This window comes from Notamacropus eugenii, chromosome 4, assembly GCF_028372415.1.
Source record: "Notamacropus eugenii isolate mMacEug1 chromosome 4, mMacEug1.pri_v2, whole genome shotgun sequence".
NCBI lineage: Eukaryota > Metazoa > Chordata > Mammalia > Diprotodontia > Macropodidae > Notamacropus > Notamacropus eugenii.
In genome coordinates this window covers 274267598-274281201 of record NC_092875.1, presented here as the reverse complement: position 1 = coordinate 274281201, position 13604 = coordinate 274267598, and the positions used below count along the sequence as shown (strand labels likewise).

The 13604-nt window shown below is 37.7% G+C and overlaps 1 protein-coding gene and 1 non-coding gene across 2 annotated transcripts; both read left to right on the top strand.

The window, feature by feature from the left end:
* Window positions 1-10510: 10510 nt before the first annotated feature.
* Window positions 10511-12122, top strand: RPS20 (ribosomal protein S20). Its single transcript, XM_072606895.1, has 4 exons — window positions 10511-10930; window positions 11178-11277; window positions 11559-11632; window positions 11901-12122. Exons 1-4 carry the CDS (start codon window positions 10928-10930, stop codon window positions 12081-12083), a joined length of 360 nt encoding a protein of 119 aa, XP_072462996.1. The 5' UTR covers window positions 10511-10927; the 3' UTR covers window positions 12084-12122.
* On the top strand, window positions 11400-11467 carry LOC140502929 (small nucleolar RNA U54). The gene has a single exon (XR_011966648.1). It is a non-coding gene; the product is annotated as a small nucleolar RNA U54 (small nucleolar RNA).
* Window positions 12123-13604: the final 1482 nt, after the last annotated feature.

Genomic DNA, 13604 nt, shown 5'->3' with positions numbered 1-13604 from the left:
CCCCTTTTCTTGAATGTCTCCCACCGTAAAATGCAACAAGTCCACTGCAGACGGATCATATCACTATCATGAAATGTCTGACTAAGCCCATTTTTCACTAATTAAATCATATGTATCTGATATTTTATTTCAACTTGAATCAGAATAATAGACAAGACAAAAAATGTTCCTTTATATAAAATGGATTATTCAGGGAAGATTATAGGATTTGAAATTATTTTGCCTTAGTTTCCTCATCTGTTGAAAACAAATTTATTTGTTTTATCTCCAAGGTAGCCTGACCTTCAAATTCTTTCTTTTTATGATTTTATGAATTGTCTTCCTCTTTATACTGACTACTTTGTATGCATTTCTCTGTCTAGCAATACTTCTACCAGGTAAAGAACAAATAAAATGGAATAAAGAAAAATATCAGTCTCTTTCTTTGGCATTGCTTTCAATGTTTGGGGCACCAAAGTGGGGGGAAGGTAATTTTTATTGGATAAAAGAAGATTTAGCAATCAGCTTCAGATTTCATTCCTTCGTGTTTTTCCTGTAATATGGACAAATCTGTCAGTGCCAGTGATGGCTGACTTTGACATCTTTGCCCAACCTGGCTGAGGTCAGGGGTAGAATTATTGGAATTATTGGTGGAAGTCCTTAGGACATAAAGATCCCAAGAGACTAGATGCAGAGATTCAATCCTTTTTTTCTTTTTCTTTCTTTTCTGCTCCCTCAACCCCGTCCTAGAGATGACCACCATAAGACATGAACAGGTGTGTGTGTACACACACACACATATGTATATATACATATAATTATTCTATACATACTTCTATTTATCAGTTTTTTTCCCTCAGGATACAGATAGTATCTTTCTTCATATGTCTTTAATAGTTAATTTGTGTATTTATAATATTCACAATAACAGTCACTCAAAGTCGTTCTTAAAACAAGACTGCTGATACTGCATACAATGTTCTCTTGGTTCAGTTATTTCCCTCTTCATTATTTTGAGTAAGTCTTTCCATGTTTTTTTAAGATCATTGAGCTCGACATTTCTTATAGCACTGTAGTATTCCATCAAAATCATACACTACAACTTGTTCAGCCATTCCACATTCCCTCAATTTCTAGTTCTTTGCCACCACAAAGAGAGCTGCTACAAATATTTTAGAATATATAATTTCTTTTCCTTTTTCCCTATTCACATTGGAAAACATACTTACCAGTGGTACTGCTGGGTCAAAGGAGACATGCAGTTTATAACTCTGGGCATAATTGCAGATTGCTCTCCAAAATTGTTGGATTCATTCACAGTTCCACCAACAGTAAATTAGTGTCCCAATTTTTCCACATACCCTCTAACATTTGTCATTTTCCTTTCTATTATTTTATCCAATCTGATAGGTGTAAGATATCTCAAAGTTGTTTTAATGTGTATTTCTCTAACCGGGAGTAATTTAGAGCATTTTGTCATATGACTATAGATTGCTTTTGAAACATTGTTGAAAACTGCCTGTTCATATACTTGGATCATTTATCAATTGAGGAATGATTTGTATTCTTACAAATTTGACAAATTCTTTATATATTTGAGATATGAGACTTTTACCTGAGAAATGATCTATAAAATTTTTCTCCCAATTTTCTGTTTTCCTTCTAATCTTGGCTACTTTGGTTCCATTTGTACCAACCCTTTTTAATTTAATGTAATTGAAAATCACCAATTTTACACCTCACAATGCTGTCTCTTGTTTATTCATAAATTGTTTTCCTTTCTATAAGTCCGTAACATGTTTCTTGTTCTTTTCATTTTCTTATGATTCTCCCTTTATATCTGGGTCATGGATCCTTTTTAACCTTATCTTGGTAAATGGTATAAGATATTGAGGTATGCCCAATTTCTGTCAGACTGCTTTCCAGTTTTCTGAACAATTTTTTCCCCAACCAATTAATGAATTCTTATTCCAAAAGCTTATATCTTTACATTTGTCCAACACAAGATTACTATAATCATTTGCTATTGTGTATTGTATATCTACTCTGTTCCACTGACATCCATTTCTAATTCTTAGTCAGCACCAGACAGTTTTGATAATTACTGTTATAGTATAAAGATCCAAAAATGCTAAACTTCCTTCCTTTATGGCTTTTTTTCATTAATTCCTTTGATATTCTTGACCTGTTATTCTTCCAAATGAATTTTGCTATTATTTTTTCTAACTCAGTAAAATTGTTTTTGGTAATTTAATTGGTATGGCATTAAATAAATAGATTAGTTTAGGTAAAATTGTAATTTTATCTTATTGGCCCTGTCTACTCATGAACAATTAAGATTTCTCCAAATATTTAAATCCGACTTTATATTAAAAAGTGTTTTATAATTGTTCATGTAGTTCCTGCGTTTGTTTTGGTAGGAATTCTCCCAAGTATTTTATACTGTCTACAATTAGTTTAAATGGAGTATTCTCTTACTATCTTTTCTTGCAGGGTTTTGTCGGTGATATGTAGAAGTACTAGTGATTTGTGTGGGTTTACTTTATATTCTGTTTCTTCATTAAAATTATTGTTTCCACTAAGCTTTTAATTTACTTTTAGTGGAAAAAATTCCACCAAATTTTAAAATTTACTTTAGTTTACAAGAATACCATCATAATGTCTGAAAAAAATAGTTTTATTACCTCATTGCCCATTCTGATTTCTTCAATTTCTTTTTTTTCTCTTATTGTGATTGTGAGCACTTCTAATATAATATTGAATAATATTGGCAATAAAGGGCATCAATGTTTCAAACCTCATCTTACTGGGAAGGCTTCTAGCTTAATCCCATTACAAATACTGCTTGCTGGTGATTTTAGGTAGATAGTCTTTATCATTTTAATGAAAAATTCCTTTACACTTATGCTTTCAAGCATTTTTTAGTAGGAATGAGTGTTGTATTCTATCAAAAGTTTGTTATTCTTCTATTGATATGGTCATATGATTTTTGCTGTGTTTGTTATTGAAATAATCAATTAAGTTAATAAATTTCCTTATGTTAAACCTTACCTGCATTTCTGCCGTAAATCCCACTTGGCTACAAAGTATAATCTTTATAATATATTGTAGTCTCCTAGCTACTATTTTATTTAGGATTTTTGCATCCATATCCATTAATGAAATTGGTCTAGAAGTTTCTTTCTCTGTTTTTGCTCTTCCTGGTTTAGGTGTCAGTGCCATATTCATTTCATAAAAGGAGTTTCTGAGGACCCCTTTGCCTAATATTCCAAATAATTTATTTAACGTTGGAATTAGTTGAACTTTAACTGTTTGGTAAAATTCACTTGTAAATTCATCTAGACTTGATGCTTTTTTATTTTAGGAAGCTCATTTATGGCCTGTTCAATTTCGTTTTCTAAAATAGTTTTATTTAGAGATTTTACTTCCTCTTTTGTTAATCTAGGCAGTTTATATTTTTGTAAATATTCTTTCATCTCACTTAAATTATTAAATTTATTGGCATATAATTGGGCAAAATAACTCCTTATGACTGCTTTGATTTCATCTTCATTAGTTGTATATCACCCTTTTTATTTTTAATGCCAGTGATTTAGTTTTTTTCCCTCTTTTTAAAAAGCATGTCAACTAATGGTTTATCTACTTTATTGGTTTTTTCATAAAACCAACTCCTAGTTCTATTTATTAGTTCAATGGTTTTCTTACATTTGATTTTATTAATCTCACCTTTAATTTTTAAAATTTGCAATTTTGTGTATAATTGGGAATTTTTAATTTGTTCTTTTTCTAATTTTTAAATTGAATATCCAGTTCGTTGGTCTGCACTTTATTTTACTGATAAAAGTACTTGGAGATATAAAATGTCCTCTGCTTACTGCTTTTGCTACATCCCATATGTTTTGATATGTTGGGTCATTATTGTCATTCTCTTTAAGGAAATTATTGTTTCCATGATTTGTTCTTTAACCCACTCATTCTTTAAAGTTAGGTTATTTAATCTCCAATTAATCTGTGTCTCTCTAGTCCCTTATTGAATATAATTTTCATTGCATTGAGATCTGAAAGGGATGCATTTAATATTTCTGATTTTCTGCATTTAACTATGAAATTTTTATGTCCTAATATGTGGTCAATTTTTGCAAAGGTAGCATGTACCACTGAAAAAGGTGTATTCCTTTCTATTTCCATTCAGTTTTCTCCAAATATATGTCATATCTAGCTTATCTAAAATTCTATTCATCTCCTTACCTTCTTTCTTATTTATTTTTTCATTAGATTCATCTAATTCTGAAAGGGAAAGGTTAAAATTCCCATCTATTATAGTTTTACTATCTATTTCCACCTCTAATTCATTTAACTTTTCCTTTAAAATTTAGAAGCTATAGTATTTGCTGCATATAAATTTAGTATTAAGATTGCTTCATTTTCTATGGTACATTTTACCATAATGTAGTTTCCCTGCTTATCTCTTTTAATTAAATCTATTTTAGTTTTAACTTTGTCTGAGATCTGCTACCTCTGCTTTTTTTAAACCTTGGCTAAAGCATAACAAATTCTACTCCAGCCCTTTATTTTAACTTTGTGTGTAGCTCTCATTTTTGAATATGTGTGTGTGCATGTGTGTGTGTGTGTTGGTAAACAACATATTGTCAGATTCTGATTTTTAATCTGTTCTGTTATCTGTTTCTGTTTTATGGGTGAATTCATCCCATCCACATTCAGTTATAATTACTAATTGTATAATTCCCTTCATCCTATTTTCCCCTTCTGTTATCCATCTTACCCTCTTCTCACCCTCCTCACACATCTGATTTGCTTCTAACCACTACCTCCCTAATCCACACTCTTTTAAAGAATTCCTCCCTCATCCTATCCCTCATCTTCTTTCTTCTTGATCTACATACCCTTCTAAAAGTCTTCCTTATCCTATCTTCTCACCCTCCTATTTCTTTATAAATTTAGAAGACTTTTATATCTGTCTAGAGATGTTATTCCCTCTTTATCCCAGTTCAAATGAGAACAAGGTTCCAGAACTACCAGTCCTCTAACCCACTGCTTCCACTGTAACAGTTCTTCCATTCATACCTTGTTTGTATGAGGTAATTGTTCCATTTCACCTCTCCCAACCCAGTTTTATTTCTTAGAGTCATTCCACCATACTCCATGCAACCCCAAGGCTTTTACCTCCATATGCTCTTTGAAACTACCAAAGTAATGACAATAGTCTTAAGAATATGGATAAAATTTTCCTATATAAGAAGTAAACCTTATTGAGTCTCCTATATTAAGTCTCCTTTAATGTTTTCCTTTTGTTTTTCCTAGATCTTATATGTCAAAATTTCCATTGAGTTCTGGTCTTTTTGTGACAAATACTTGAAAGTCTTTCAATTCATTAAATGTTCTTTTGTTCCCAGCTTTGCAAGGTAGGTTATTCTTGGTTGAAAATCTACTCCTTTGTTCTTCAAAACATAATGTTCCAAGACCTTCAGTCTTTTCATGTAGAAGCAGCTAGGTTTTATGTTATCCTGACTATAGCTTCACAATATTTAAATTTTTTCTTGTTGCTTGTAGTATTTTTTCCTTAACCTAAGAACTTTTAAATTTAGCTATGATGTTCAGTGAGTTTTCATCTTGGGATCTCTTTCAGGTGGTGATCAATGAATTTTTTTTTTGTTTCTATTTTACCCTTTCATCCTAGAACTTCAGGGCAGTATTCATTAATGATTTTTTTGGAATATCATATCTAAATTCTTTTTTAATCACAATTTTCAGGTAGTCCAATAAATCTTATATTGTCTCTCCTACATCTGTTCTCTAAATCAATTGTTTTTTCTAATGAGATGGTTCACATTCTCTTCTATTTTTTCATTCTTTTAATTTTGTTTATTATTTCTTGGTGTCTTATAACATCATTAGTTTCCCCTTTCCCAATTCTTGTTTTTATGGAGTTACTTTCTTCTTTAAGGCTTTTGAATTTCTTTTTCACTTTCGTTTCATATTTTCCTTGATTTTCTTGGATTGCTCTTATTTTCTCCCTAATTTTTCTTCAGTCTTTTTTACTTAATTTTTAGAGCCCCTTTCAAGTTCTTCTAAGACTTTTTTGGGGCGCTTGTAACCATTTGACATTTTTTCTTTGAAGCAGGAGTGGCTTTTTAAAACTTCATTGCCTTCTTCTGAGTATGAATCCAGATCTTCGGTGTCTCTATAGTAGCTACCTATGTTTGAGTTCTTTCTTCCTTGCTTACTCACTCTTTGTATTTATTTTCTTAATTTTTGAGAGGCTTATTATTATAGTAAGATTCTAGTCCAAAAGTATGGTGTGTTATACCTCAAGCTTCAGGTTTTTCATACTGTTGTTTTCTAAGTAATGTCTGGGGGCCCAACTTTGGGTGCTCCTCTCTACCCCTGAGCCATCGCTAGGGCCACTAGCCACACCAATCCTGCAAGCACTCTTACTCCCTGCAGTCCCTCCTTTGGCTGCAAACTTCAGCTCACCCTTCTGCTCTGGAACCAAACTCAGAGACTCTGCTCTCCTGAAAGTGCCACCAGTCAATAAGGTGTCCACCACTCTCCTACCACAAGCAACAGGTGTGAATTTACTCCTCTTCCACCACAGCTGTAGCCCAGGACTGCATCTGGTCAGCGTAAGTTGGCCTGGCATCCGGAGACAGGGAATCTTCCCCTACTCAGCTGTCTGACCCACACCCTGTCCATGAGACGAAAGTTCGGAAACTGAGACTGCCAGTTGACCAAGCTACTCCAGACTGTAGGTGTTTGTACTTCACTTGGGCCAAATCTCCACCCCTAGAAGCAGAATCTTTCTTAAGGACCTCCGGTTGTTTTAGGAGAATAACTGCTTTATCCCAACTTTTAATTATTTCTTCCGCCCAAAGTTCACTTTGAAGCCAAATTTTATCTTGTTTGCAGGAGAAATTTAGAGAGCCTGGTATGTCCTTTCTTATTGTGTTATCTTCTAGAATCCTGTCATAACATGATTTTTAATAAAGGGATTATTTCTCTGAACCCTCTGGCTCTGAACAAGCAATCGCTCCAGATGTGGAATCACTACCAGGACAAGACCCATATGTACAAAGATACTTAGAGCAGCTTCTTTTGTTGCAGAAAAGAACTGGAAACTAAAGGGGTGCCCTTCAAATGAGGAATGATTGAACACATTATGATTTATAAAGGTAAAGTAATAGTATCATTCCATAAGAAATAACAGAAAGGGATAAATTCAGAGAAACATGAGTCCAAATGGATGTTGAAATCCGGACAACAGAACTGTTTTATCTATTCAGTTTCTCCAAGCCAAATTCTTTGCAATGATTACATATCTCTATCAGGACGTTCTACAGCGTTTTGGAGTTTGATGCAATGATCATTATGTCACCTGAAAGCAAGAGTATTTGGAGGACCACACTGTCTACCTAAACTATTTTCCTCCATCACAGTGGTGAATGTTTGGCCGGAATATAGCTCCTTGTTTCATGAATCTTCTGATATTCATTATAAGGGGGTCATTGAATAGGGTTATTTGTGTAGTTACATCTTGTTTGTAGTATGGATAGTACACAGAGAGCAGCAGGAAAGTCTCGGTTCAAGTTCAACAATCATATAATCTCTCAGGGTCCCAAGAAATTTAAGAATATAAACTGCAGAGAATGAACTGATCTGTAGAGTTCCCTTTGACAATGAAATCTAAGTCTAGTCCTTGACCCTGTAACAACTTCCAAAGAGTCTTGAATGATCTTGATGTATGCCTAGGCATTTATACTTTCCTGTAACCTATAAAATTAGATCAATAAGTAATCATTATTTTCCTAGTATTTTAAGATTTATATTCCTTTGATCCTCAAAATTCTTAGAGATAGATCCTATAGGTATTATTATTCCCAATTTACAAATAAATAAACTGAGCTTCACAATGGTTTTGACTGTAAAGATACATAAAACTTTGTGTATTGTAGATAGATAAAAATAGATAACTTTTCCAGTCTGGGGCAATTAAATTATGCATTTATTCAAAATGATAATTTACTACTTACAGAGTCTCCTTTGTGGATTAACAACTCTTAAATCACCATTTACCCTCCTCAGTTTGGCACTTAAAGCCCCTTACATTTTGGCTTTATTCTACCTTTCCAGTCTTATTGCATACCTCCTTCCATGAACTTTACCTTCTGCCCATACAGGCCTACTTACAACTCTCTGAAGTTGGTTCTCCATGCCTTTCCACCATGCTTTCCTTCATACTTGGAATGCATTCTGCCATTACTTCTGCCTCGGAGAATGCCACGATTGTTTTAAGAATCAGCTCATGTGCCAGCTTCCATAGGAAACTTTCCCTGAATCTCCTTGTTAGTGTTCTCTCTTTCCTGAAAGTATTACATACACACATACACACACAGATAAATGTATGTATTGTATGTATGCATATCTACATATATACTTATGTCTATCTACATAGATATGTTTGCATATGTGTATACACATATATTCATATACAAATACACACACATATATATATATATATAAAATCTTTATATGTTATATTCCCCTCTATAGAACCTAAACTCCCTGAGGTCAGTGACTGTTTTTTTCCCCTTTTTATATTCTTAAAGTCTGATGCATAGCACATGTTTAGTGTTTGTTGGATTGGATAACTGGACTGCCACTGATGATACAATTCTCTTATTTGGGATGTTCTATAGCAATTCTCAAAGTCCACAGAGCACTAGGAATTCCTTAGATGCTTTCAGAGAGTCCACGATGTCAAAACTTTTTAATAATAATAATACTAAGACATCTTAATTTCTAATATGGTAAATATGAATAGATATAATCCACATAAACAAAAGCTAATAGTGGGGGTGGGGTGTCCTCAATAATTTTTAAGAATGTAAGAGTCCTGAGACCAAAAAGTTCAAGAACCACTGTGCTATATATAGGAAAGCAAATAAAAAAAATCTGAGAATTCTCAGATCAGTCCACAATGTGACATCCCAGCCAAAACAGCTGCATGGAGAAGTAAGGTGCCTTGGTCAGATCACTGCTGGTGTATGTGTTAAGTTCTGGGTGCTACATTTCAGGAAGGATATCAACAAACTAGAAAATACAGAAAAGGGTAATGAAAATGATGAGAAGCCCTGAGACCATGATATGCAGGATGGTTACTAGAACTGGGGATGATTATACAAAACAGAAGTCTTGGGAGCCAAAATAAACTGGTTCTTGTGTGGGAGAGATTAGATTGATTCTGTTCAAGGGGTTTGTGAGTTCCCTACAAATTCTGAGATGTGAAACTTGCCCAGGGTGAACCATTGCCAGAACCCAATTTTTACTGATTATGTCAGACTCTTTGGAATATTTATTTTTCGTTTGATAAATAGTTTTGTTTCAAAGGACTTTTTTGTCATGAACACTTAGAATAGGGTTGTACTTGTAACTGATTAGCCTAGATAAGTCCAGATAGGGATAATTTTCCAGTTCATTTTGGTTCTGGTTACCTTTTTTGGTTACCTGGGAAAGAACATTTCATAGGTTTTTTTTTAAGTTAAAAATATCGACCACATCTTTTAAAAACAAAATGCTTGAAAAACACAATGCAACTTACTTTTTACACAGTAGTTTAATTTTGTTTACAAACATGCACATTTTTCATGTTTCACACATTATGTAAATATGTAATTTGCATATGTGCATATATGCAAATATATACACGTGTGTGTGTGTGTGTGTGTGTGTGTGTGTGTGTGTGTGTGTGTGTATATATATATTCATTATATTTCCTTTTAAAACTGAGGATGACACTGTTATTGCAACAGTGTGCCAGCAGATGGCTGTCATCAGGACCACGTTAACTTCTGAAAACTTTAACCACGTAAACTTTGGCACCCTTTTTTTAGTATCGGTTTCTGGGAATCTAGAAGTGCGCTCTCTTTTCTTTCTCTCTTCCTTCATTTCTTTGTTCTTTTCCTTCTATCTCTCTCCATCCTGAGCCTGAAGCCATTCAGGGATGCAGGCACCACAGGGGGTTGGGTCCTATGTCACAGATGAGAACACTGGTTCAGTTGGTGACCGGAAGTCAAAGGCAGGAGCCCAGCCATCTTCACGACTCCTCCAACCCTGGATCCTGGCCCCCGCCTGTCTCTTCCGGTTACCACCCTTTCACTACAGGCTCTCATGGATCACCCCGCTGCTTCCCCCCACCGCAATAGAACAGAACACCTCTGCGTGCCCCTGCTAAGGGGATTCTTGTGGCACACACACTTGCCCAAAGTCCTCCAGTGAGTCTTTGGTGCCCAGTTCAAGCTCCTTTTTCCTGGCGTTCAAGGTCCTCTCATATGATCCCCACCCCCTACACTCTCTTCAGGCCGCGCTCTGCCTGAAGTCAGGCTTCCTCACCTACAGACAAGGTGGAGAGGGAAGGTACTTCTCCGAGGGGGCGGGGCGGACGCAGCATGTGGTCGCTACAAAGTTGCCTTGCTTGGCAGAGGCGGCGTGACTGCCTATTGACCCCTACTGCGACCCCTTGGCTTCCCGGAAGTGCCCAAGCGGGAGGGACTCGGACACGGCCGACGGGCCGCGGTGACGGCCCGGAGCCCACGGCCCGGGGAGCAAGCGCCCACTCCTCCAGAGCTCCAGGGGTCGCCGCACCGCGGCAGGACGCTCTTCTCCTCATTCACCTCCCTCCTCCCCGCCTCAAGCCCAGCCGGCTCTCTACGGCTCTCGGCGCCGAGTTTCCTCTTCCGGGTCATTCGGAGAAAGCGCGCGCAGCGCCGGGACGTGGCCGTGGCTATAAAAGCGCCGCTCCGGCCCCGCCTTTTCCTCTTTGGGGAAGGTATCCGCGCCGCGGCCGCGTGCGGACGGCAGTCGCTGCCTCTCCTGACTCACCGCTGTTCGCTCTGCTGGAGGAATAAGTCGGTCAGGAAGCCGCTCCGCTGCCATGGTGAGGAGAGCGTGAGGGGCCGGCGGGCTCTCTCGCGCGGGGTCTGGGCGGACTGCGGCGGAAGGAGCCGCGTGGGCCTGGGCGTGTTGGGCCCACGTGACTGCCCACGCGCGCTCCCGGGACCCGACCCCCCAAACGTGCCCCTTTCCGTCCTCTTTAGGAATCTTGGCGTAGTTGGTTTCTTTAGGGCCTGGTTTTTCGGCCCCCCTCCCTCCGCTCCTCCCCTAATGGCCTCCTTCCTTCGTAGGCCTTCAAAGACACCGGCAAGACGCTCGTGGAGCCCGAAGTGGCCATCCACCGCATCCGGATCACCCTCACCAGCCGCAACGTGAAGTCGCTGGAGAAAGGTGAGCGTGGGCGGGGCCCGGCCCGGCCCGGAATGCCCCACGGCCTTTCCGGCTCCCGCGCGGCCCCGGGGTGCAGCTGGCGGGCTTGCCCACACCGGGAGGACTGGGGGCTGCGGAAGAGTTGGCGGTGATGAGAACCTTGCAGTAGCTGAATGTGGGTGATTGTTGCATACGCTATTCTGAGCCGACTCGGAAGGGGCAGGCGGTCTGGGAGGGCTCCTGCAGGGTGGTTGCCCCGGATCTGTGAACATGCTGAACCCGGGCCCCTTTGTTTCCTTCAGTGTGTGCTGACCTAATCAGAGGAGCCAAAGAGAAGAACCTCAAAGTCAAGGGACCTGTTCGAATGCCCACCAAGGTACGCCAAGCCCGGGGGAGAGCCCTTGGTCTGGGTCAGCCTCAGATCCGAGTGGAGGGTCGGGGTGCAGGGCGTGGCGGCTGCCCGAGCATCCTGGGAGGCGGTGTAACGCAGGGGGAGTGCGCTCCGTAAAGTCTTCAGTCGTGTCCTTAGGAAGACTAAGAAGGCTTGATGTGTACTTGGAATGTGGGTAGGTGACCGAAACTTTATTGCATTTGTAAGATAAATATAACTTACAAGTTTGGTTTGCCATTTCTCCCATTTTTAGACCCTTCGAATCACAACTAGAAAAACTCCTTGCGGTGAAGGTTCAAAGACTTGGGATCGGTTCCAGATGAGAATCCACAAGCGTCTTATTGATTTGCACAGTCCTTCTGAAATTGTGAAGCAGATCACTTCTATCAGCATTGAACCAGGTGTGGAAGTGGAAGTCACCATTGCAGATGCCTAACCAATCATCTCTTTTAATAAATTGATTGCAACTATTGAATTTTGATGTCTTTGGAATCAAATTATTGTCAGCAGAAGTAATTCCTTGTAGAACTTAAGATTTGGAGTAGGTAAAATTGAGTAACTCAGTCCAGGAGAGATGAAAATTTAAATACTAGCCAAGATAAATTTTTTTTTAAGTAAAAAGTTAGAATGAAGGAGAGGAGATGGTGGGGTGCTGTAAAAGGTCCTGATTTGTAACTTCAATACAACTCAGGTCTTCAATTAAACTTTATGTTAGGAGGTTGTTGGGACTTGTCCAAGGTTACAAAAATAGTGTCAGAGGCAGGGCCTTGTGTTAATTTGGATCAGGTTTTGTTTTTGTTTTTAACTTTGGTTTCCCATAGACAAGCTTTCAAAACTTTAAATCAGAAATTTAACCAGGCCTATCTGACTTATGTACTTAAAGGAGGAGTAACATGTTTTCTTTAGGTGGTTCCGGGCAGAACTGGAAGTTTTTTAAAAGCCAAAGGTCAGTTCTGTTGAGTGAACATGATAGGAACCACACTAAGTAATATTTGTCATTTCTTGTTAATTGTCCTTTTAAAATTAGAATCACACTTGCACCTGCTTCCACTAAATGTAATCTATTTTGATTGATCAGACAATACAAAACTTAACAATTACATAAAGCCTTGTTAAGTTATAGACTATAATAACTGCCTTATGGGAAGAGAATACACAGAAATGAACCATAAGTATTACCTGCATATGTGGTGAATTGTGTTTCTTTTTAAAAGAGGAGGAGGGATTTGTAATTGAGCCTTTAGCTGTTGACTTTCAATTTTTCCTGTTTTGTCAATTAAACTGATACAGCATTGAACCAAAGATCATTAAAGGGAAAAATAAATGGAATGTTGTAGGTAAGAGCTAAACATAGCATTTTTGAGCAATTTGCTTTCATAAAAAGGAAGTGCTTGATTCAGTCAGTGCTAACGAAGTTTGAATACAGTTTTTCCTCCTAAGTGACTTATTCTAGTATTCAGAAGTTGTTTTTAAGCACTGTCCTCTACTCAAAACTTGAAGTTTTGCTAAATGAACATCTAGTACTATTTTCCTGTTTGGATTCCATCAGAAGCTGTCAGTTTTCATGACATCTTTGTAAACTGATGAGCTTTTACATAGAGAATATAAGCCAATGGATAATTGACATTTTTTATGTTGGAAAAAGAGAAAATATATAACCAGTGGGAGACTGAAAAAGAAAACGGTTTGGGTACTTGACTTTCAAGAGTCCAACAAGTCAGCAACAAACCTCATTTCCCTGTTATCCAGGAAGGAAAGGTAGATTTTTGCTCCGTAGTTTTATCTTGGGTTCATCTTGGTTGGTTGTCCTTTTAGTCATTTTTTTTGGTGCTCTTGGTTTCAATTTCTTTTATCAGTTGTATGTTGCTGTGTTTCATCTCTGCTTTCAAGAAGCTCCCCATTCTAATGGGAGAGATGAGACATCAAAATTTTTCATCTTCAGATAGCACCTGCAGAA